The 25,328-nt window shown below is 39.2% G+C and overlaps 2 protein-coding genes across 5 annotated transcripts; one reads left to right on the forward strand and one right to left on the reverse strand.

Annotated features, from left to right (window-relative positions):
- LOC117369762 (LIM/homeobox protein Lhx8) lies at positions 1-4,469 on the forward strand. 3 transcript variants are annotated; one of them, XM_055221391.1, is made up of 10 exons: positions 1-184; positions 216-220; positions 711-780; positions 1,262-1,387; positions 1,512-1,633; positions 1,940-2,160; positions 2,537-2,640; positions 2,930-3,025; positions 3,386-3,575; positions 4,083-4,469. In XM_055221391.1, exons 1-10 carry the CDS (start codon positions 104-106, stop codon positions 4,157-4,159), a joined length of 1,092 nt encoding a protein of 363 aa, XP_055077366.1. In that variant the 5' UTR covers positions 1-103; the 3' UTR covers positions 4,160-4,469. The 3 variants fall into 3 exon arrangements, with proteins under 3 accessions (XP_055077366.1, XP_033820988.1, XP_033820987.1); XM_033965096.2 differs by lacking the exon at positions 216-220 and having other exon boundaries at positions 47-184; positions 464-780; positions 4,083-4,317; XM_033965097.2 differs by lacking the exons at positions 216-220; positions 711-780.
- Positions 4,470-4,489: 20 nt separating this feature from the next.
- Positions 4,490-25,183, reverse strand: slc44a5b (solute carrier family 44 member 5b). 2 transcript variants are annotated; one of them, XM_055221385.1, is made up of 22 exons: positions 24,998-25,183; positions 17,892-17,940; positions 14,433-14,506; positions 13,335-13,419; positions 13,008-13,092; positions 12,241-12,354; positions 11,826-11,886; positions 11,617-11,740; positions 10,487-10,570; positions 10,280-10,392; positions 9,486-9,617; positions 9,295-9,394; positions 9,129-9,221; positions 8,918-9,005; positions 8,572-8,834; positions 8,399-8,493; positions 8,224-8,327; positions 8,076-8,149; positions 7,835-7,905; positions 7,622-7,710; positions 7,461-7,545; positions 4,490-5,952 (listed from the first exon to the last, which is right to left on the reverse strand). In XM_055221385.1, the coding sequence occupies exons 1-22, from the start codon at positions 25,032-25,034 to the stop codon at positions 5,825-5,827; spliced, it is 2,148 nt and encodes a 715-aa protein (XP_055077360.1). In that variant the 5' UTR covers positions 25,035-25,183; the 3' UTR covers positions 4,490-5,824. The 2 variants fall into 2 exon arrangements, with proteins under 2 accessions (XP_055077360.1, XP_033821387.1); XM_033965496.2 differs by lacking the exon at positions 4,490-5,952 and adding an exon at positions 6,025-7,180.
- Between the last annotated feature and the right edge of the window lie 145 nt (positions 25,184-25,328).

Consider the following 25,328-nt stretch of genomic DNA (forward strand, 5'->3'; position numbering starts at 1 on the left):
CTTAAGTCACAGTCGCTGCCAAACAGAGCAGAGGAGTTCTAGAGAATCTGACTGTCCTTGAACGCAACTTTTGGGGAGCTTTTACGTAATCTGGAATATAGAAATGCGCTGGAAAAACGAAGTGAAAGTTGAATGTTGCACTGTTAGCCCGAATGAAAACGAGACTATTTTGTCCACCGAGGAGGTAAGACTTTCCTGTGAGCGCCAGTCAGGAGCTTATGTCTAGGCTGGATCTTTAATATAACCAAAGGGCAAATTGTCCTGCCAATAAAAATCAGAGTGGCAAGCTGACTTCTGGGTATTTTCACAATTTGAAGCAATGCACTCCCCCTTGGATTCTGCAATTAAAACTCAAGTAGTTAATAAGACCTCTTCACCTTTTGCTTTGCCCCGGGAAGACGTTTGTGGCGAACTTAGCCCTTTTAATTGGTGTTATTAAATAAATCAATGCCTTTTTTCCCAGAGACGTCGCGCTGTGTTTGATTGACAGGTGAAATTGGCGTGTTGCTGAATCACACAAGTCGAGGACATAATGCACATAGGATAAGTATGAGTTCAAGTGTTGTCTGTTTGTGTGCGTAATGACTACTTCTCTTTTAAATGTCATTTTGGTAATCGCCGGCGTTGTCATGGTGAAAAGTGAAAGGCATGATATTTATGGGACGGAGCAGGGGGCATTTAAGGCGGCTGCGACAGTCTGACCCACCGAGCGTCATGTGCGAGGACTGCAAAGGCGGAGAGGACCTGCTGGCCAAGTGCGCACAAGAGGGAGACATCATGGTACGCGCCAAAAACGGACTAAACTTTTATAACCTGACAAAAAAGTAACACGGAATTTGGCTTTTGGTGTTTAACTTTTTTTTTTCTCTTTTTTCTAATAATTGAGTGTAAAGGATGTCAATGGGACACGTTTTCTCCAAAGGCTGTTGTTTTGCCACAAACATCATCTCGGGCGTTGCATTTGTCATTTATTTTAGTGTACTTTTCAACCACTACAAGCGAGAGTTTATATTTTTCTGCAAATGATAGGTCTAGTCACTAAAATGTTTTGTTTGTTTTGCTTGTTCTGGCCACGTTGGTCAATTGAATGTCCATGTCATCTAATGGCCTAAGCGCGGGTGATCGTAACATTTAACCAACTTAGTTTCAAAACCATTAAATCGGGCCAACTGAATGAAATGAAAATTACTTCTTAATATCAAGATTTTAGAGTTTGGTGTCATGTTGGGTGCGTGGCTCTCACCAGAGCTCTCCTTCTCAGGGCGCTCCTCTGGAAGTTTTGGATGAAGACGCGTCATCCCTTCAGGCCATGACTTCTGCCCCTCTTTTGGGCAGGACCGTGTGCGCGAGCTGCAACGAAGAAATAGTGGATAAATATTTGCTTAAGGTAAATGTATTTAATTTCTTTCCTGTGATGATTTTTTTTATATAGACGATTTTAGTTTTTATAGTAAAGGCCCTCGGAGATGCCAGTTACTCACCTTCTTGTGGTTTCTTCTTCTTGGCTGTAGGTGAACGACTTGTGCTGGCACGTGCGCTGTCTCTCCTGCAGCGTGTGCCAAACTTCACTTGGCAGCCACAGCAGCTGCTACATCAAAGAGAAAGAGGTCTTCTGTAAACTGGATTACTTCAGGTACGCGCGGAACGATCATGGAACAAGACAATCAAGTTTATTATTATTATTATTATTATTATTATTATTATTATTATTATTATTATTATTATTATTATTATTATTATTATTATTATTATTATTATTATTATTATTATTATTATCTAATATAGCACCATTTATTCGACGCGTAATAATAGAATTATTTACGTAGTACATTCTTACTTAGTCTCTCACTCAATTTTATCGTAGAGAAGAGAGTGAGAGTGAGAAAAAAGAAAAAGAGCCTGAACAAAACTGAACTTTATTTTTTGCTGTTAATTGTAGAAGGTATGGCACGTGGTGTGCATGCTGCGGCCGGAACATCCACGCTACGGACTGGGTCCGCCGAGCCAAGGGCAACGTGTACCACCTGGCGTGTTTTGCGTGCTTCTCCTGCAAAAGACAACTGTCCACGGGAGAGGAGTTTGCGCTCGTGGAGGAAAAGGTGCTCTGTCGCGTGCACTATGACTGCATGTTGGACAACCTCAAGCGGGCCGTGGAGAAAGGTGAAACAACCGAGGGCCACTGAATGCACCTGCAATAAAACAAAAAACAAAACAAAAACAAAAACAAAAAAAAGCCAAAATATGTCGCTTAGTTGGAGGTGGAGATCACAATTTAAATCTGGAAACTGCACAGAAATATTCTGATTTTATGTTATCTTATAATAATATAATGGTAAGCCGCACTAGATTTTAGTTTGCAACAAAGTAGGGCCATAACAAAAAAGGCCAAGTCAGTGTTAAGAAGCCTTTAAATATTCCAACAAAACTGTCATAATTTGACGTTTTACCACTGAAGTGAGTTCCTACTTTTTGAATGTTGTTCACTGACAATGACAATAAAACCTGTTCTGATTCTAACAAAATATTGTTTTTACAGGAAGCAGTGTGAATATGGAGGGAGCAGTGCCGACTGAACAAGAGCTAAACCAACCCAAACCCTCAAAAAGGGCTCGCACAAGCTTCACTGCAGACCAGCTGCAGGTAAAACATGAGATTAATTAAATAACAGCAGTAAAATGCTGTCATTTATTATTGTTCTGGTGTATCTCATGAAAAATTAGATAATTAGGTGCGTTATCATTCTAAAGGTTATTAACTTCAGCAGACAAAAAAAAACCATATATATATATATATATATATATATATATATATATATATATATATATATATATATATATATATATATATATATAGAGTATACACATTTTATTTAGAGTAGACAGATCATTGCACTTCCCAGTGTATCTGATATTTGTATGTGTGTGTGCAGGTGATGCAGGCCCAGTTTGCTCAGGACAACAACCCAGATGCTCAGACGCTGCAGAAGCTCGCGGAGCAGACCGGCCTCAGCAGAAGAGTCATACAGGTCGGCACACACTTTCATTCATTATTTATCCAAGAATCTGTTTCAATTAAATAAAAAATGTAACATCAAATACTATTGGTGCAAAAGAGTTACATACTGATATATAGATATATATTAATATGCATGTACAGTATTTGACAATTTTATATTCATTTGAGAGAAAAAAAATTCAAATCAAACAAAGCTCCATATTTTAAAATGTGAGCAAAGCATAAAAGTGCCATAAAAGCAAGGTTTGGTTCATCATGTTCAAATTCAAATTTTTCAGTACATCTATTATAAACAAAAATGAAACATAAGCGATCCTTGCATTATGAATTGTTTGTGTGTGTTTGTTGTAAATTAATCTTATTTCTTTAGGTCTGGTTCCAGAATTGCAGAGCGCGCCACAAAAAGCATGTGAGCCCGAACCACTCGTCGAGCACCGCACTGACCTCACTGCCACCCAGCCGCCTGTCTCAGCCCACTCCCACCCCAGAGGAGCTGCAGTACACCACCTACGGTGGCCCGGAGGGGTCAATGATCTCAGCACTGCACTCCTTCATAGACAGTGAGCACTTTACCTTTTACCATTGTAGACTAGTGCCACACTGGGGCAAGTAAATTAATTGAGCCAGATTTGAGCATAAATGCAGGAGCGTGTGTTAGTGTAGTCTCTGTGAAAATTCAAAAGCAAGATTTGCTAAAGTGAATCCTTAATTAACATATACCTTATTCATTTGCATATATGTTTAATCCTGATAAGGATTACCAAATAATCATAAGGAAAATACACAAAACACACGCTGTCAGTGTACAACAATCATCAGTAAGATAAACGTAATATTTACAAAATATACAGTTGACATGTGACATTATGACCCTTTTTCCTACATGACATGAACTTTGAAATATAATTTATGTTAAATACATAGATGTTCCTACATGTGTAAATCAAAGATTTTACATTTGCATATTGTCAGATTATTATTAAGAAAATATTGCTGTAGAAAATCTCCTGCCCCATTTGTTCCATAATGTTTTACAATGCACCTTTACATACTTTATCTCTTTTCAGTTCACTCCCCTCCGTCTATGTTTCAACCTATGCTGCCGGCACACACTATGACCTCTCTGCCTGTGTCCCACGCCTGACCGCACAGTGATCACCGGCATCCACACAGGGTCCTCAGTCATACATGAGTATTGTCATTTCATCAGCCTTTTCTGTTTAGGCATAATAACGGCATTCTTCAGTCTTCATGTTATTTGTGAAAATTAAAGTTTTTGTGTACCTCTGTCAAAGAACATTACTAGGTATAGTTTCGTGCAATTGGTGACACTTTATGGACCGTGCTCTGTTGTGTGACAAACGCAAAATCAGTCCAAGATAATAAAAAATGTGTTAAATATTGCAATTTAATTTATTTATTGTATGTGAAGTCTGTTTAAAATAAATGTCTAATTTCTGAACCAGTCTATACAGTGCCTGCCTTTGTAAACAATATACATAAATGTTAAATTAGTTACATAAATGTACTTTGGCAAAACAAACACATTTTTGCAGCATCAAATAAGACCAAATAAATCACTTTAGCTCATCAATCTGTCTATTGGAATCGTCAGAGCGTGTCTTGAATGTTGTGGTGGCAGCCTGACGCACACAGTAACCAAAGAGTACTTTTACTTGTGTGTACTTGTTGGCTGTGGTTGACCAAAGGAATCTAACGGTAAAAACACAGGGGTACTGTTGTGACTTATCTCATCATCTTGTAAGAATCAAAACTTTACCTGGGAAAGTAGGTAAAGCATAAACAGTATAATGTTATATCAGACAGATAAGTACTGGCTTTTAATTATTTTGTTGCACATGTTTCGACCAGGTCAATCGAGCAGGGAACTGCCACTTTACAAATAACACAATGTAATGTACATTACTTAGATTAAAAGATGAGTTACATCTTTAAATCTTACATTCTATTAAAGAAGAATAGCTGCACTGTAAGGAATGTTAATAAATAACAAAATACAAGAATCTGTAATACATTACATGTAAAGAAACTGTGTAATAATAAATATTTGGTATAGAAACATTTGCAGAAGAATATATAAACTTTAAGATATTTTAAGATTTGATCCAACAGCACTACTAATACAAACTGTTATTTAAAAAAAAAGTTTTCATCTGAGTAACTTCAGAAACAAATAACGGCACATATTACACTATAATAAAAACACATCAAGTTCAGCACCTTGAAACCTCTTCAGAAAGTATTAAGGCCTGACCAGAGAGCTGCAATACAATTAAAGGCTGAGTGGTAACCTCAGAAATTAGGCACTTAAGTATAGAGCACTTGGTTCAGCTCTACTATTATGTCCTTACAACTTCAAAGTGAAAACACTGGTCAGTAAATGGAAAATATATATCTCAACGTGAGACAATTTAGCAATTAGTTAACTATAGCAAAACTGCTTCAAATCCACAAAGAATAAAAAGAACTTTAGATGATACCTGGCATCACCTTGTGGCAAAAACTGGCAACTACAAGAACTATTAAAAAAACAAAACCTCAACAATATAAGTTTCTATATAGGATGTTGGCTCATGTCGGAAATTTACAAACACGCAAAGAAACACAATCACTTACAGAAATACAATAAATACAATAAATGAAATCACAAAAGAAATCACTGAGACATTTTGAAATGAGGACAATGACGTCTTCATAGTGCAAAAGGCTTGTGTATGAATAAAAAGGCTGCTGAGTGAATTTTTTTTTTGGAAAAAAACTGCATCTCCCTCCACTGTCAGTCTTTCTTTCATCCTGACGTCTTTCTCGGTTTGAGATTCTTCTTGTTGAGATTCTTCTTGTTGAGGATGCGTCGCAGAGGGCTGTCCATGTAGTAGGGTCGTTCAGGCGTGCCATCGTTTGTCTCCAGATCGTACACTAGGGGGCAGCAGTAGCAAGTTAAAATCCATACTGTACATATTTCTAGATTGTGAAAAAAGACCAGAGTGTATTTAAACCGTTTATGTTTATTCAAAAAGGATTCACATTTTCATTGGATTTGTCAATAAAAAATCTTCTGTACAAAAGAAACATTGAAGAACTCCCAGACAGATGAGTGTATTATACTTAGTATTAAACAGCACTACATCTGACCCAGCCAATAAAAAAATTACCAAAAATGGCTTTGACATCCTTTTATAAACTGTATCACAAAAAAGTCTTGGTGTTAAATCTAAAACAAGAGAAAAGAGGATTTTCTTCCCATGACTAGGCACATAAACTAGTGGCTGCATTCAGACGCTTCCTGAATATTGTCAGGTTCTGTTTATGTTTTGAGGGAAAAAAAGTCTTAAAAGTCCTCCCACAGTCTCTGTCTGCATTACAGTACATATATGGGTAATATGTTAAAGAAAAAATTAGGATACATGGATTTGCTAAGTGCACACACTATTTTGGGTGTGATTGAGTTAGTATAAATACAGTGGATAAAAGCAACCGTTAAAACCTATGGTAAACATCAACAGCCAGCAAATATCATGCTCGACAAATTCACATGGTTCTTTTCCCATATGTCAAAGTGCATACAAAACTGGACTTTACAATAGAAGACCAAAGTGCCACAAGAGGTCGCTCCAACCAAGAACAGCTGTACATTTAAGGTCCTCTTACAATATCGGGGTAAAATGCCTTTGTAATTTTTGTACTAATCTGAGCTTGTGCATCCATCCAGTGAAATGATGTGTACCCTCTATATAAGGCAGAGGTCAGCAGAGAATACACACAAGAAAAGAAAGAAACATAAAGGTGGTAGAAAAGGCAAGAGTTTTGTCATCTTGAGAAAGGAAGTGAACAGATCTTTTAAAGTCTGTCTACAATGCCTTTTTGGTGTGGAACTGAACAAAAACTTGTCCGGCCATGTCCACACTATCCCAGTCCAGGGATGCATCCAGTTTGAGTTTAGCCCTACAATACTTGCTCCGATAGTCCGGACTCCATGCATATAGCATATATAGAATTTAGTCAACAGTTTTGTCCAGTGGCTACGTCACTCAGGATACATCGCATAGTTTGGCACCCTCCTCCCCTTTTCGCAGGATCTTGTGCAGATTTGGAGAGATGAAGTAGGGCCTGGAGGAAGACCCATCGTTCCGCTCGAGGTCTTCACCTGATACCAGTCCCGGGACAGGAAAGACAAGGCAGGGAGAAAGGCAACAGTAGAGACAGGTGAGAAAGGAAGTGGACAGTAAAGGCTTAGTATAGATATGCAATTAGTTCTGCAGGTACAAAGAGCTGAAAATATAGTAAAGTGTAAAAGCTAGAAGAAGAGTTAGAAAATGTGAGCTGTAGACCAACCCAACTATTTATATTTTAAGAATAAACCTAATCTATAGTTTTGGTCATTCAAATGCAAATCATGTGTCAGATGTAGCACTGTATTTACTTACAAAAGCAGAGGAACAATGTGTCCACACACATGGAATAAACATTGAAAAAGCCTTGTGCAACAATGAATGATCCAAGTATAATTGTCTGAGAAAAAAAGAAATGTTATTGTTAATCATTTTTTAATGATGGCAAAACAGTTTTTGATTTTACATGTTCTTACCACAACAGGTACCCAAATGTAGTTCAGCACTGGCAAATGCTGCTGAAGGTATGGTATTCTATGTGTGAAGACAAAAAATCCAAGAGCACCTAAAATGAAACACAAACACAATTAAACCTACCAATACAGTACTTACTAACTAAGTAGCAATATATATTTTAAATTACTGTTATTTTGTTTGAAATCAGAAACACAAAAAAACATCTAACTCACCAACCCCTCCTGAAATGAGCAGTTTGCCCAAGAAAAGCAAGAAGTCTGTGACTTTATCCAAGACTGCCACCCTGTGGACAGGAGGAGAACTTTAAAAAACATGAAACCAGCATGCATTGTTCTTCAGTAACTGGGAAGACATTTTAACTGTATAATTTTGAGTTGGTGAGTTTAAAATATTTGGTATTCCAAATTAGATTTTTTCCCCCAAATATATATTTAAGGTCATAATAAATCATACCTAAGAATATTCCTCATCAGGAGGAAGAACGCTTCCTTGGCTGACGTGCAAAAGTTTTTTCCATGTATTGCTATCTGTTGGTTTCAGTTAATAGTTATTATTAGGTATTAGAGACATGTAACTTGTGCAGTAGGGTTTCAGTACATACCATAATGTATGCATTTCGATTTAAAAACTTGATGAAATGTTCCAAGCACCAAAAACAGCATTTGAGACACTTAAGCAGGTACTTAGCAAATTTGTTCTGTGCACCTGGCAAAATACAGTATGATCAAAAATGTCAAATACAATGAGGCTTGAGTATCTTTAACCTGCACTTATACCTTTTAGCCTATGATCTAAATCCTCCAGAACAATTCGGATAAATTGCACTGTGGCAAGGATGAGGGAGCCAAAGGCAAGGGATCCTGTGTGAAAACTGAAGACACACAAAATTAATAACTGCTGATGACAGTAATCATTGTAGACAACCATCTCCACCATGCCTTTCACACACCGTATGGCCCTGCTGAATGACGACAACAGTGGGCATGGAGGGATGTCATCTGGCTTTTTCAGAGCCCAATAATATGATGCAAAGGCGCCTGCCAATGTGCACTGCCCCAGAGCGATGGTGAAGTTGACCATCCATAGAAAGGCAAACAGATTACAGAACTGAAAAACTAGGATGTTCTTATGGTACAAGCTCTCCCCTCCATAGAAGGCAAAGTTACACTGTGATCCTGGGCACGCTTTGGAGATGTTGCTCTGTGAAAAGTTCTGAAGAAAAATGAGACAACTTTCAGCAAATATTATATTGCTAACTGGTTCTTACATTTTTCTTCTATATGCAGTAAACTTACCGTTGGGTTACATGTGCTATTGTCATACATACATGTGCCATCTGGTGATGAGACCTTGTAGATGGCTTCACCTGAAGATGCTAAGAAGCTAATGACAAGCCAGTCAAGGAAATAAAAAAAATATGATGTACTTTGGTAAAGTAAACAATGTTAGTGTCTTTAGCTTTTATCAGATGATCTAAAATAGTTTCAGTTCACAATAAAGGGATACACTGCTGTGACAGCCCAGTAGGCGATGCAGATGGTCACAAGTAAAAAGGTGACGAGGGGGTAAAAGAGTGTGGACATGATGTTTCCAATGGCCCTGCAAATGAGGGTAAGAGTCATACTACTCCAGCCAAACTAAACCCATTTAACATTGGCAGCCATCTACTTACCTACTTGCCTCTTTTAGTAATGCTATGGCAATACATATCCTTTTCCTCAGAAATATCAACACAATCACAATGATCCCCTCGATTACAGCAAGCAAGCATACTATGGAAAGAGCATGAATATATTGATAATACACATAAACAAGCAAAATGACCATATTTCTTGGAGAGGGTTACAAGATTTGTAAGCATACAGAAAATAAGCCAAGTTTGACTGAGGTTAAGGTAAACTGAAAAGTCTTGTTGGAAGCCAATTTCAGAGATGGTCATATCAGAGCCTGGCGTCTTGCTCACGGTGCTATACTCCCAGTAACAATGCCAGATACCTAAACACAAAAGGCAAAGCAAATCAATTAGGTACAAAATCTTTGATGACTTTATATCAAGTTTAAGTATATTAAGTACATTGATTCCAAACCAAATCAAATAATCAAATTTAAAGATCATCCGTGGCAAAGCAAAAATTTGCATAAACTTGTGCAAGAGCAAATTGTCAATATATAGTAAGGAATTTTTAATGTATGCTGATCTTGTTGAAATTAATATACACTGTAACCTGCTCACCTGCAGAAGTCTGATCTAAATTAAATGTTGTTCTTTGTCGGGATTAATCAAATTGTAACCAAAATTGAGATCCAATTGTTTCCAAATGTGAATGACCATCTCTTTTCAATGGAGAGGTTAATAGCCAATTCCTATCAGTAAACATTCAACAAATAGCACACATTATGTTTATGAAATCAGGCCAAGATAGAAGATTATTTGTTTTTAATAACAAAAAATGTATTGAATGAATTGAAAATAGTTTCTTGCCCTATTCTGTAAGGTACTGTATATATGTGAACTTTTTGACACTTCACTACACATAATATTTAGACTTGCACTGCCAAATCAGGGGACCTTAGAGAAAATGTTTGGGAACCAATGATGAACAGTATTTCAGAGCAAGATGGAGCAGCCACTAGACTCTAGAGCAGGCTGTACTTACCATAACCAATGGCACCCACCACACCAAAGATAATAAGCCATAGGAGCACACCGGCAATGTAGCGCAGAAGCAAAATAAAGAGCAGACTGAGCACCATGGTGATCACCAGACCACTGCAACAACACCAACAGAAAACTGAACTCAAGTTGGGTTTTCCATTGAAGAGCACTTGCAAAAAGACAATCTGAAATATCAAATCATTCTTACATCAGAATCCAGTGCCATGTATTTGCATAATCTTCAATGATCCTGGTGAGAACTTGTTTGGCCTTCAGAAGATTGTTGATACCCCTGTAAGCAAATGTGATCAAATAAAATACAAGAAGAACATCTGCTTGACTTCTTGTTAATATTCTAATGTAATTTAAAAAAGCCAATAGTTTAATAGTATTATTTGTTAAAAGGTTTGTAGCATATGCCTTCTAAGCTGGTTAAAAAGAAAGGCTTAGATAGAGCATGTAGTTAGTAATGAAAAGTATATGTATTCATCTGAGCACGTAAAATTCATAATTTACCATTTATATCAAACAAAACGAATGCCCTCAGACTGCAGTGTCCCACAAACACCTGCCCTATGAGCTCTGCAGCACAGAGGACCTCTACAGAGGACAAAGTCACTTTTGGGCGAGACAAAAGCCTGTGAAAGCAGTGTAATGACGATTAAGAGGTTTAATTTAAGGCCAGAGAAGTCTTGTCTAAGAAATGGGTTTGGATCATGTCCAGTCCTCCTAGATGACCCATACTCAAATTTTCATTGAGAACTATTCTGCCCACCAGGGGGGCCCTATACTGAAAGTAATAACGATATGTATAATAATTATATACTAATAGTCTAGTCTTGGATGCATACACTTAAACAGAAGCCTTAAACAAGGTTAGACTAATCTATACAAAGCAAATGAAATAGCAAGCCAATCTGAAAAAGCTATAACAAAATATTCTATGAGACCTTTCCCCTCCTGGCTGGACTGTGGTGACTTTACTGCAAATAGAAAAGGATGAATGCATGTGTTATAATAAAGCAGTTCACTGTAGAACAAAAATCATGTATCTTTACCACATTTCTTCAAGAGAAATACATGATCTATTGGCTTCAGTCTAAATATGAGCTGATATTCATGCACGGTGTTAAGAATGTGAGCTTTCACATTCTTGGACATGACTAACACGCCCTTCTTCCATACCCTTGTACATGGGCCTTGTGTTCTCTGAGTGTTGAGCTGAGAGGCCTATTGACACCAACACATTTACAGACTGCAGTATGTTCAAAAGAAACCACCAGCACTACTATTGTATGAAGAGGTTAAATGGGAGTTCTGCTTCATGTCAATACTTACACTGCAGCATCTTGGAGGTCACTGATATTTCTCAGAATGTTGAGCCCATCCCTGAAGACGGTCTGATTGGCTACGGTCACAATTCCATTTCTGGTGTTGAAGTCTGGGAAGCACCGCTGAAGAACTATAACACACATTATTTCACTATTAACACAAACACAGTTTTACTTATTAAGCTTAATGTGTTTAGGAAATGAATATTGACTTACAAGGTTTGCTTGGCACAATCATGGATGGACAGTCCTCATCTCGTAATACTTCTGAATTTGGCTAAAACCCAAAGAGAAAAACAGTGTAGTTCAGTGGTGTGAAGTGTCAGAGGGGAGCCACAGGGTTGTATCCTCTGTGATGTAACCATAGTCTGTATATAGATATAACACTGTCAAACTTGAAATTATGTGGGATGTAAATCAATGATTCAGTTCAAACTGTGGCTGTGTATGACCCTCCCACACAACAGCTCCCTGTGACTCTCAAACAACGTCATCCTGACGTCAGCAGCGCTGCTACCACCTGCTGTCGGACCATCATGCACTGCACTGTCTGCTCAAGCGCCTTTTAACCAGCTGATATAAAATAAGGTGTGCTCCAATAAGTCTGTTCACAACTCAAATCCATTCTTACCTTACTGCCAAGGACAAAGTCTGGTTTGCAGAACTGCTTGTAATATTCCCAGTTTGCACCCGACTGCGAGTCCAGGAATCTGGCGAATCTGTCTGGGCACTTGGAGACACAGAGCTGGAGAACCAAACAAACTGTCAGCTCCTGATCTGTTTTAGGTTGTTTTCACATGTTGGTGCGGTCTATGGGCCGACCTCAGTATGGCAGCAGACAGAGTCCTACGAATATGTGCACATGTGTTCGCTTCCCCTATACGCAGTGGTCTTTTCTTTCACCTGAGGCTAAATACACTGTGATGACTGTATGCGCTGGTGGCGGAGGAGAAAGTGCTTTTGAAAAGAGAGGCAGACAGACCCGAGAGGAGACTGTTGCTGATATTAAACTGATTCAAAGAGCCTCATCAGACGAACATGTTAAACAGCCGCTCTGTAGCACCCATTCATACAAATATACTTGATCCAACAGTTTTTTTCTCCCAATTTGAAACATTTTTACTGTCACTGTGATCTGCACAGGTCGGCCCGAGGTTGTTCACACCTCACTCGCCTTGCTCCAGAGTGAGAGTGGAGCCGCTCCAAGGTGCCCTGTTTTAAGCGCTGTCGGGAGTGTGCTTTTAATGTGGTCCAGAATGTGACTGTTGTGTTCACACTGGCTCAAGCGCACTGCGAATGGTCTTTTACATCGACCTAACTAGTGGCAGTGTGAAAACAACCTTACTCAAAGCTGGACAAAAAGCTGCAAACAAAGAACTGCTTTGGCCGGGCTTGTACCTGAGTTGTAGGGCACTGGAGGTTAATTAGAACAGCAGGATTGGCACATTTCAAAATGTTGAAGTAGAATAATATTGTTTTGTTTCTGTGGAGACAAACGATGAAGAAGACAAAGAGCACAATCAGATTAGAGCGGATTACTCTGCACTGTTTTATCAGCAGACCTTCACATGCAAAGCTACAGCTTACTATAATTAATCATTTGCTATCTGAACGTAGCCAGTCTTTTGTGAAGTCATAACTACAGAAAGTTATGAAATTATCAAACATACTGTCATTATTCTGCTCCACAAAAATGTAACAAAAAACAAATGGCTTCCAACTCACGAATTGGGTATCCCCTTCTGTCCACAGAACTGGCCCCTGCTGTCTGTCGGATAAACCACCTTTCTGGGGTCACCAAAGCTCCAGGCTGAAAAACAGACCTTCTTATGAAATGATAGAGATATGGATATGTGTAAAAAATTTTCATACCTATAACTTTTCTGAATATTTATAAGGAGGACGTTTTACCATTGCACATGTACAGTACTTACAAAGAGTATCATGTCGACGTTATTAGACTGGTCCAGCTGAAAGTTTTTTTTAATTTGTTTTCTGTATTATCTCTCTAGATAGGAGTAGCCATAACCCCAAAATCCAATTTACTGGTTGCTTCTTGCGTTTCATTTATTTACTCAACCTGAACAACACTGTGTTAGAGCCCTTTAGCTTCCACTTAATAGGGGACGTGTGATAGAGAGGGCCAACAACAAAGACCATTCAAACAAAAGCAAGACCGGACACCTTGTAACAGAAATTGCATTTCAAAGTACATTTATATCAGAGTTGCAGAGGAGTAAGGCAACTTTCAAGAAAAAAATACTTTTGTACTCTAGCCAAAAATTCTCTGCTATAACTATATAAAGATCCAAAAGGGGACCCAGCAAGCACAGACAAATAGTCTCAGTCTCTGACGTACCCTAGTTATTTAGATTTTTTGTACATAATGTGCATTTGTTTCTATTGTAAGTAACCTTGTGAAATGTAATGCTTTTGTCTATAATTATGTGCTTTATATTATGGATGCACCGATATGGCTGAAAATTTTGATGTAGTAGATATCGGTCCCAAGATATTGGTTCAGTCGATATACTATTTTGGTCCATTTGGTGATGATTTACTGGCCAATGAACTGGTATGTTTTCAAAGCTGTTCTGAGGTTGCTTTAACTGATAAATAACAGTTACAAACCACATTTGAACAATCATACATGATTTGTGTTTAAAGGAAATAAATTATATTTTCAGTCTCTGCACTGGCATCAGTTGATATTGTGTTTCAGCAGATACTTAAAGCCAAAGTCTTGACATCGGTATTAGAACAGAAAATATGCGTCAGTTGTTATGAACAATAAATATCAGTTGACCAGTGTGTCAGACTCACCCACTGTCCCCAAAGCGATGTATCCAATAATGACAATGATGAATATGAAACAGCAGGCCACGTCCGTGCAGCTCCTGACAAAGGGAGGAGTGTTAGTGGCAGACATTTTGTTTTTTGTACAGGGCAGAAAGGGTGAGGAGGCCAAAACTTATTGGTCTATATTTTGTGGATAATCATGGCTCCACTGTGTTGCATTTGAATTTCAGATCCTGTCAGATCCCAGCACTGGCTGGGAGGCATGACAAGCTGTCATCTCCACTGTGAGGTTTCAGAGGAGTGGTGTAGAGCACTGCTGACTTTCTAATGAGGCTCTGGATCCCCCTGGAGTGGAGTGTCCCACGGGCGCACACAGACAGCATCAGTGAGGAGGCCTGTGCATGCTCAGCACAACCTCACTCTTGCCTCATGTCTCCAATAACAAGCTGCTTTTGCTTCACTTTTGCCCCAAGACAAGATGTACTCCGGCCCACTGAGGTCAACCTTTCTTTGGCCTATTCAGCTGGGCCCGCTAACACAAGGCTCACACAGATGCCCTCCTTTAACTTCACTCTGCAAATCAACGCAGACACTCCAGTTTTCTTTCAAGTCTTTCCGCTCTTTAGAAAGTGAATGTGAAACGGAGGCCCAGCTTTGGACGTGACTGCGGGTTGATTGGGTAGTGACTATAGTCCTTTCAATCAAAAACTGCACTATAAGGCAGAGATACACAACCTACAAATAAAATGGAAATAATAAGGAAATGCTAAACTTAAGCTCCAGTGGCAACTAATGAATTATATACAAACAAGTGTTTAAACTGTGCGTGCAGAATGGCCTAAATGAACAGCTGGGTGATTCACTTTTGAATCACAAATTAACAGAGATTGTTTGTAAGTGCAGGTCTAATTAGGAGGCAACAACATTAATAAATGCAGCTTGGTGCAATCTGTGCAGAGAGCCTGTTCTGGGGACTGAAGTTATGAATTGTATCTGTAATATAAATTATTCAAAGTATAAATTTGAAATGCCTTGACTAGGCTTTTGTTTTGCTGTAAATATTCACACCTCAGCCAAAATGGAGACATGAAAAGGAATATTCTGTGTTTATAAATGAAAGATAAAGGAGAGGCTTGTGGTACTTAATAAAATGTAGAAATCTAGTCTTAATCAAACAAATAACTTTAACAGTGGTTGTGTTTTAGTGACAGTGGATGTGCACTAAGCAGACGCTGCATATTATTAACAAAGACACATGGGAGTACCATTTCATTTCATTCAAATGAACAAAGGGAAGATCATCATTGTTGCCATGGCAATGGTTGCATTCCATGTCTATGCAGCCCTCAGTTAGTTTGTGGATAACTTAGCACTGGCACAGAGGTATGCAGCCGCAAGTTTTAGCCTAATGTGACTGTTGGAGGTTTCCACACTGCTTTAAATAGACCTGACTGTTATTAAGTCATTGTGCAAGCGCAGCAGCACTGTGCTAATACAAAGTCACCTTTGAAGTATCAGGTCTAACAGAGCTGACACAGTCAAGAAGGCTTTACTATCTCAGAGATATGGCTTGCACATGGTCACAAGGTGAGTAGTAGTCAAACATATATTATTTTGGCTCCTTAGAAATCTGTGAGCTCAGACACCACAGAACAGCTCTGCTCTGACAGGCAGAGCGTCCGAACTGAAGGCTCTGTCAGTTCAATGAGAAGCCTTTATCTCCTTGTCAGACTCAGGCTCTGAGACACAGGGCACATGTGCCACAGCTCCTCTGTGTACAGTGGCTCAGGTGGTAGAGCACAAGACACCATTATTTTCACTGTTATAAAAAGTTAGCTTGAGCAGCAAGATGAATTCTTGCAATATTTGTGAGTTCACAAACTTTTTTCAGATCAAAGTTTAGTTTGTTTTTAAGCCTAACAGTTTCACCGAAAATGTTGAACCTGTCAAACAAACCTCATTGGACTAATAAAAACAATATTCTAATGGTGTTTCAGTAATTCAGTCTGGAGCTGCTACATAGAGGTTTCATTTCATCGAGTGCCAGGGGAGAGGGGTTACAATGCGGCATATTCAGTGTATGAATTTCTTTTACAGAACATTAAATATGGGGACCACGCCAGAATGACTATTTTCCTTTCAACTGTTGTAGAAAGACAAAGTAACCAGCCTCTAGAAAAGATTTTCTCCTTTAAAAAGGAGAAAAGTTTTGGAAGTAATCAAGTAGCTGTCTTCACCTGTGAAGAAAATCAACAGGTAACACATCACATTCTTCTGATTGGTTATTACTGTTTCTTCTTAATCGCACCTTCAAATCACTTTTAGACAAAGCATTGGAATGAACACAGAAAGCTCTTTTGGCTGGCTACAAACCTTGTACCTAATTGAGCATGTGTGCAGGTTGATCACTACTACAGTTGGTTTACTGAGGTCACACTGCACAGTAACCACCACACACATTACAGTTATTTCACTGGAGCATCGTCACAGAGGCAGAGCTGGAACAAGACGAGCCGAGCGCCTGTCCTCTCCCCATCCTCATTAAGACAGAGCCTCAGAGCCTCAGAAACATCAAAGCTGCTCTGGTGCCTTCAGCTGCAGCAGTGAAATGGGCTCAATGAGCACCCAGCTTCCACGGCCAAACGCATATAAGAACATAAAAGAAATAGGACCCCATGTAACCTCAGACAGGGACTATATCAAAAGGGAAGGCATTTAATATTTTACTTTGAATTGTTATTTGCTATGGCAACAGTCCTAACTTTTCATCATTCTGAAACCCATGGATATCCCGCTCCATCAGTTGCCGTCCTACTGTGTGGCTGATTATGAAACAGAGGCCTCCTTCACTGTTACAGGTCCAGTGTGGGGAGAGTTTGTGTCTGGGTAATAATGTGTGTCATTGGGCTAACAGCAGCTCCAGTCTGACTTATGGACATTGATCTGTGTCTGAGCATAGAGAGCTGCCAGCACTGAGCCTTAGTCTTTATTAACACAGAATGTTAAGAATGACAAATGATCAGTCTGTCAGGACTGACTCTGTGCGCTGTGCATCGGGTCAAATTGTTATTTAGAAGAGTAAAGACAGTAAATCAGAGGAAAATTAACCAAATATCAACAATAACTGACTTCCCGCTAAATTGTATGTTATTTATTCTGTAAACTGTATACAATTTATAAGAAAGAAATATATTAAGTTATTCTGGGTTATTAATTAATGTATCACATTTTTTAAAACTTTTGACTAGCGCTTGTTGCTGAATTTCACATATTACATTTGTATTGGTTTGATGACTTCTTTATTTTTCAATTTTAAGCAAAGTCTCTGCATTGGTATAAATTGGCAGAGAGGATCTGAGGATATTCAATATTGGTGGACTGAAAAACCTGGATCACTATTTAGTCTTAATAGTTGCTGCTAATGTCCAAAATACTCTTATAAAGCAATAACTAACAATGTTACACAATACATGCATCTAATACCTGTTATGGATTGGCCCTCTGAAGTTAGGGTCATACTTGCGTGGTTCACCTGCAAGAAAAAAGTCCACAATTAGCAAACAGTTCAGAATAAAACATTAAACATAAAAACAAAACTGCTTAAGGTACACTTCATGTGTGAACACAATGACTCCATGTTTGAATCATTTACACTTCCTGCTCCAGTCCCGGTGTGGCGCACTTACCAGCTGTGACACTAGAGGGCAAGATGAGCTAAAATAGGCCAATTCACAGCACATGCTCTGCAGGATTAGGATAAAGACAAATGATCTCACCCAGGCATAAAAAGGTGTAAAAAATATAATAAATTATGTGAACAGGTCTTAAGATAACAGCTAATCAAACCCACTTTAAGGCTTTCTGATTGGTTGAATAATATTGAAGTATGACTGGACCCCCTCCATCTGGCTGTACTTGACGGGGGATGAGGAACATGAATTTGCATAAATCCTGGGCGGTCTCTTCTGTGTCCGAGTAGTCCCTGCCTAATTTGGATCTATGACGTGCTTGTACGTGGCCCTTTTAATCATCTCTGAGGGAAGAGATATCTAGACAGACTTTGGGACAGCGTGAGTAAGTCCATGTCCCATCTGCCCATTTCTAACCATACAGTCACCTTTGAAAACTGTGACTACACCATACTATTTGCATGCAAATCTGGAGGGCCAGTTCTACCACTCATTTAAAATTTGATGACCCCTAAATTTAACAGGCGATGAGTAATGTTTATTTTTATCAGCACAGTCATACAAAAGCTTTATAGGATGTTCTGTCTGAACCTGTTGAAGCAGCGCATGTTTGAAGGATGGTAAAGCCAAGGAGTGACAGAGCAGTTATCAGCAGTCCGTGAGGTGCATAAAGCTGCAGACTCAGGCAGACACACTGGACTGGAGCATACGGTGTCTACTTACATACTAGGAAATACATACAGTATCTACATCTATACAATAGCTCATATAGGATCAGTTTTTAGTCAGGGGTGTGAAGCACCTTGCTTCACACCCTGACATTGCTTCTGAGATCTTATGAGATCAGGCATTGACACCACATATGACCGCTAGGTTTGTTAAATTTTGGAAAACACAGTTCAAGATGAATGAAGCTTAATACGGTGCTCATCCGAGTTCAGGCTGATTATATCAGTGAGACCCATACTTCACTGGGGCCTGTCTAAAAACAAAGGTATGCTCCAGTGTCTGTGCTGGAGTCATTCACAACAAACAAAGAGCATAGTGCATAGCAATATATATATATATAGGAAGATGACTTACATTATTTACATGCAACTTATTGTTCAAAGCATAAGTGACAAAAACATGTTTGTGCATATGGCAGGTAAGAGCTGTGAAACTCCTGCTGAGATCAGGGAGGGCCAGTGAGGCGACAGCTTGCAGAGTGTCAGTGCTTTCTTACAAAGGACAATGTCTACTATCAATACTACTGCAGTATTTGAAGCTATGGTACAATAGCCAAAACAACAAATAAAACTATTTTTTCTGTCTATAAAATGTCTATTTTTCTAAATATTGAGGAGGTGATAGTCTGTTAAATGAATGTAGAAGAATAATGTACATCAGACAAGAGCTTAGCCTGCCTATCTGCCAGAACAGGAGACCAGGCTGTGAGCTGTGTGTGCTGTGGGCTTTGGTTAGCGTTAGCCTGGAGAATGGTGATTTGTTGTTAGCGTTAGCGCCTGGAAAATGGTGATTTGTTGACACATTTGGAAAAAGCCCGGAGGCAAGCTGTGCAGTGCTGTGGAGTACAGTTGGTATTGACTCTGTGTTAGATAATGCCAGTACGTCCTGTTGTGGTCATGACAATACACACTGTGGTTATCAGAGCATCTGAGGAATTACAGGAGGATAAAAGGCTCTAATGTGCGACAAGTCACAAACGTGGCAACAGCATGTATGGATCATTCACAGTGTTAAAGATCTAACATCACAGACTCTGACAAAGACAGAGACTTCAGTTATAAGTGAGGACAAGGAAGAATGAAACATTTGCTCTTACTCATGAAAAGAGTCTTAGAGAAAAATAACTGAATGTGAGGTGAAATACAGCAGTCCTCTAAGTAGTGTGAGCTAACGGTCTGTGGCTGACACATGGCTCACCTATATTCAGACTCACATTTTCCACACTCTGTGTACACAACGCACACACAGCACACTGGCTCCACTGTCCAGGGGCGCCTCTGCCCCACACTGGCCTCTTTATAGAGCCACAGTCTGCTGCACAGCTCCTGCACCTCAGGTACTCTGTGCTTTCTCTCAGCTTATTAATAGAACTGCGGCTATAGCAGTTTGTAAGATTATTGTCAGATCATCTGAAATTAAGTCATTTCCATGGTGACAAGAGAGGTGGACAGTTGTCAAAAACAGGGGCCATTTTAGAGGCAAAGGAGGTCACTGTCCTTGCCTCGTCATCTTTTCAGACAATCACAGGTTTTTTTGAGTTGCACTGAAGAAGGCGCACAACCCAGGATCTGCTCCTTTGTGCAAAGAGTCTACAGGTTGAGTAGCTCCCGCTGGAGTGTGTCTGATGAAACAGTCAAAATCAGACTTCATCAAGGTGACCTGAGGACCCCATGTCCTCTCAGGCCCTGCGCTTACTGTCCGGCTTTACATTTGCCACAGAAACAGCAGAATAGACAGCTCCTTCACTGAGACCTGTGTTTGTAACAGATGGGAGCAGGTTGATATGTGATGTGTGAGGGTCTGGAGAGGCCTGGAGAATATGCAGCTGCCTATTGAGCATCATTATCTGGTGAGATCTGAAGTGTTCCTTTAATCTTTTTGAATGGTTTAATATATTAATCAGAGTCAATTTGATTATTACCACAGGCCATGGTGTCTCTTTGATCTCAGTCTTTATTTCCCTGTCAGATATGTGGTATTGTCATCGAAACATCTTAGCTGCCTTGCACAAGTTTTGGCTCTGGGAAATGGTACCACGCTTAAAACGCTGGTCTTCAGTGCAAGACTTGAGTTCTGTGGGATTTCTGGATGTATTAACACATGTCTGTCTCACTTGGTGCTCTCTGAAAAGAAATGACTTGTTTTTGAAGAGAAGAGTAAAGAGTGCTCTCTTGTCTCAGTCGGTGGAGTGAGAGGCGGGTTGGGAGTTGCAGTTGACGGGAGAGGGAGCTATGACAGACCCCTGCTGCTCAGGGCCCTCAGAGCAGTTTTGTGCCAGGGCTTTGTGACCTTGGTTACTTGTGTGGCTGCCTGAAGGAAAGTCTGACATCGGCTACACTCCTGAGAAAAACTAGAGAAGACAATACATCTGACAAGAGGGCTGGCCGATGTAACAATAAAAATCTAATCGCGATCCCGTCAATGTCACGCTATTTTAATGACGTTGATATCTATTTTCCCCACCCACTCATTGACCTATTGGTCAACAATCTTTTGTGAATGGCAGGTGGGATTAACCAATCAAAGTGAAGAATGAAGTGTCATAACAACGTGACTTATTTACCTTAAAGGCACTTAAATTCATAAAGGTTCTGACAGGTATATGCATTTCAGAATGTTCAGAATGTTTGTAAAGGCCTACAGGGTTAGCTATTAATCAGATAATAAATCATTGCAGTCTTTGCAATTTTCCAATTGTGACCATTGAAATTGTGATTTCATTTCCATTGTGATTAATCTTGCAGTCCTAATGAAGATACTAAGTCTACATGAATCATGACATCATTGTAATTATGTTCTGGCTCAATTTTTGTTTTTTTTTTTTGCTTATTGCACATTCCTACAAACCTCAAATACAGAATTATCTGATACTACACACTGATACTGAGATGAGAAGAAACTACTGTAAATCTCTACAGCTACGAGGAGAGTTACAAAAGGTCTCCATGCTGTGTCTGTCCAACTTGTATAACTAAGAATAGCAAAATATTCACTCCCCATCTCAAGGACTAAAACAAGACATCACTAATCAGTAGTAAATGAGGACCAACATCATCAATAAATATCTCTAAACACCATGATGAACAGGCCAACTAAACAAGTAGACCTAGTTGCAAAGAATATGAATATTAAGGAACCTCATGGTAAATCAACAGAAGGACACTTGGATGGTGCCACCATTGGTATTGCCCCAATACTTAACATGTGGGCCTTGTTGTAGACAAAAGCTTGATATCCTTGTTTGAAAATATAGGTTATCGGCCACAACAGCAAGACAAATGCCAATATTGATACTTTTATTCTGGGGATCAAACTGAGCCATAACCTCCACTGGCTGCACTTTCACATGTCTTTGCATTGGCTAAAGTATAAAAAATGCTGCGTTTTTCAAAGCTGCCCAAGCGAGAAATTTGTTAATTAACAGTGTACGACTCAACACTTTGAGCTGAATGGAAGTCATATCTAAATTGTTAGTTACAAACCTGCAATAGAATGATTTCCACTTTTTTCTTTTCCAATGAACTTCGGAAGCAGTATATAGTTCCACTGAAAACTGGATAGGTAAAGAGTTACATAATCAGCTGAGCTAAAAGATGGAATCTGAATGTAGGCCAAGTCTGGCACTGATGGATGACTAAGTGCAAATTAGAGCAGCACAATATGACTTTTTTAATAAGATGTGCATTACCTTATCTCACCCTTTTTGCTAGTTTCAAATTAGCTTTCCAAATGGCCTTTACTGCCGTATAATTTTGACCATTCACCAAAGCTGCTACTAACCTAAGCTTTGGCCCTCTGTAAAGACACAACCCAAGTTTCAGAACTGTAGGAAATTCTGTTTCCTATTTACACTGAAACAAATTACTAACCTCAACTTCCTTTTGGCGTCATTACCTTTTTGGCCAATCAAGTATTTCCAAGCTTACTGTGCTCTAGATGCTATTGCTACTTCCCTTATATAATATTATACCTATGATATAATGTATAGTAAAAGAGTATATATTTCAGACTCAAGCATGTTTCACCATCGGCCCCTCCAACCATTACTCAAACACCACATAGATAAGGTGTCTTGCCCAGGGACACAACAACATTTATGCACTGGTTGGAGCTGGGAGCCCACATTGCCTCTGCCCCCTCATCATTGCTTCCTTTGGTCACTTCCTGGCTGTGATGCTAAGGGGTTTTTAATAAGCACATTTGACCACATTACTGTGCTTGTGCTGAAGTAAGTATTTGTCTCCTTCTTGTTCAGCGGTGTGGGCTAAACACCAAATTAGTCTTGTGCAAAGCTAGCTGCCAGAGCTAAAGCACCAGGGGCCGACTCACGTATAGTAGCTGACCTAAACACCGGGAGGCCCAATATATTCATCCCATGCTCCAGTGGAGAATGCATAGAAAAATAAGTTTTTAATTAAACTATCTCATTATGTAACTCTGGGTAGTGTTGATGCAACAGAGCATTTTAGCCGTAAGATCTTTTCAATGCTGTCTCACGCTGCTTAATATGCACGTTTGTAATGTACTCTGTGCAAGCTTCAATAGCTAATTATTTATTGGATAATAACACTTTTAATTCATGGTAAAAGCCACTCCACCAACCAAAGTATTTTCAATCACAATTTGCTATCAATGCAAAATTATGACAGTGTATGATGAACTATATTATGATGATATAATTTAGTTGAGTACATTTCATCAGGAATTGTTAGAAAAACATCTGCTGCCACCAAAAACATCTAATTATCAGATCACCAATAATGTTGGTCTCAGGTCTAAAGTTCCAGATTGTACATTTAACAAGCTTTGGGATGTGTCTCTGAAGGCCTTGGTGAGGGGTTTTCTCCAGCTGACAGGAGGCACTGGTGATTGGCAGTGCACTGGAGTCATGAGGTCTCAAGTACGCAAGGATCAGCAACATGAAAAACATTCAAGATAGTGAAACAGAATGAGAGGACCGCTCACCAAATAGACACATGATAATGATCTGATTAAATTAAAAGAAAATACACTGTCCATTCACATTTGAAATACGCAAAGCAGAACTGAAATATTTATTAGTACAGTTTATGATATTTCTGATGGATTGTATAAATACCATTGTCAGTATCTCCCACATTTTATCAACAGAACCAACATCAACTGCACGGTTCTCTCACTCCCTAACATTGCCAATTGCATGTTGTTTTCAATGCATTTCTTTCCATTTAGTTTACATAATGTCTTAGTGAAGGAATGCTCCATCAAACAGGCCACAGACAGGGCTTGAATTGAGTCTGCTGTTTTCGGTGGCTTCTGCAGCAGATAAAGGATTATATTGTCTGGATAAACAACAAAATAACTAAAGCAAGCTAATGGACAGAAAGTGCCCACAAATGAAAAACAAGAAACAAAATGACTAGGGTTGAGCTATAGCCACTCAGAGACAACAAAGACTTTGCAATTAAAGATTGGAGGACAGTGATTTAACCTGTACGAACCTACAGCCATCCACTTCGTTGTAAGCAAAAGTGGAGGGGTAAGTGTCAGAATGATAGGCCTACTGTAGGACAAAGACATAATCAGACATAGAAACAGAAGCATATTGCCACTGCACAACAAATTTCAATGTCTACAAGCAATAATAGGTTTGTACTGATTGATTGAAACTCAAAGCAAAGGCTGATTTCTAGTATAGCCTGTTAAACTCACATAAAACACATTTACCCTTAAAACGAATTAATATGAGAAAATAAACTATTCTGATCCGGGCCACTTGAACAGCTGTCTTATTGTCTTCGGAGTGGCTAAACAAAACATAGGGAATATAGCACGATTTTACAGCACCAATCATGATTAGTTGTTAAATTGTATATACAGTATTGACTATTGTAAGAAATAAACAGAATATAGCTACATTTTGAAGATGGTTAGTGTTTTTTGTTTTTTTTTTTTGGTACCAGTGTAATTCACCATTTATAACCGTTACTCACGACCGTTAGCTGCTGACAATGTAACACTAGCTTAAAATGTGCATAAAGCTACGATTAACATTCACGCTCATCCCGGGAATTAATGGAAATAAACATTTTTGGTTCATAGCATCGTTGTGTCCTGTTGTCATCCCGTTATCTCGGCACAGGGGGGAAAATATCCTGACGTTTTTTAACAAAGACGATGGCACACACTCACCATAATCGGACGCGGGGGTGTCCGTCTTTCTAGCCATGGCACGTAAAGAGAGAAACGCAGCTCCGTCGTCTACGTTTTTGGGACAGCATATGCGAGGAAAATACTGAAATAAACAGGGAAAATGAAAGGATTCGCTGTTTGCTCTGTTTCTGAGGATGCTTTGGCCACCACGCAGCCGAGCGTCAGTCGTGTTTACAGCGCGACGTCATTAATTATTCAGAAAGGGTCTTAAAGGCGCCCCGACCACCACGCGACCATCTCTGCCCGGGCATAGTCCTTTGTTTGGGCTCGATAAGGCAGATCCAAAACGGTTATTAGTCAGTATTTGCGA

This window comes from Periophthalmus magnuspinnatus, chromosome 4 (genome assembly GCF_009829125.3).
Source record: "Periophthalmus magnuspinnatus isolate fPerMag1 chromosome 4, fPerMag1.2.pri, whole genome shotgun sequence".
NCBI classification, from domain to species: Eukaryota; Metazoa; Chordata; class Actinopteri; order Gobiiformes; family Gobiidae; genus Periophthalmus; species Periophthalmus magnuspinnatus.

Excerpts from the sequence above, each read along its gene's own strand:
- slc44a5b (XM_055221385.1), bottom strand. The coding sequence starts at position 25,034 with ATGGCTAGAAAGACGGACACCCCCGCGTCCGATTATG. Across the intron at positions 10,571-11,616 it reads GACCTCCAAGATGCTGCAGT|GGGTATCAACAATCTTCTGA; the intron begins GTAAGTATTGAC and ends ATTTGCTTACAG. Across the intron at positions 8,150-8,223 it reads ATCGAAATGCATACATTATG|ATAGCAATACATGGAAAAAA; the intron begins GTATGTACTGAA and ends TGAAACCAACAG.
- LOC117369762 (XM_055221391.1), top strand. The coding sequence starts at position 104 with ATGCGCTGGAAAAACGAAGTGAAAGTTGAATGTTGCACTGTTAGCCCG. Across the intron at positions 1,388-1,511 it reads TGGATAAATATTTGCTTAAG|GTGAACGACTTGTGCTGGCA; the intron begins GTAAATGTATTT and ends TCTTGGCTGTAG. Across the intron at positions 3,026-3,385 it reads TCAGCAGAAGAGTCATACAG|GTCTGGTTCCAGAATTGCAG; the intron begins GTCGGCACACAC and ends TTATTTCTTTAG.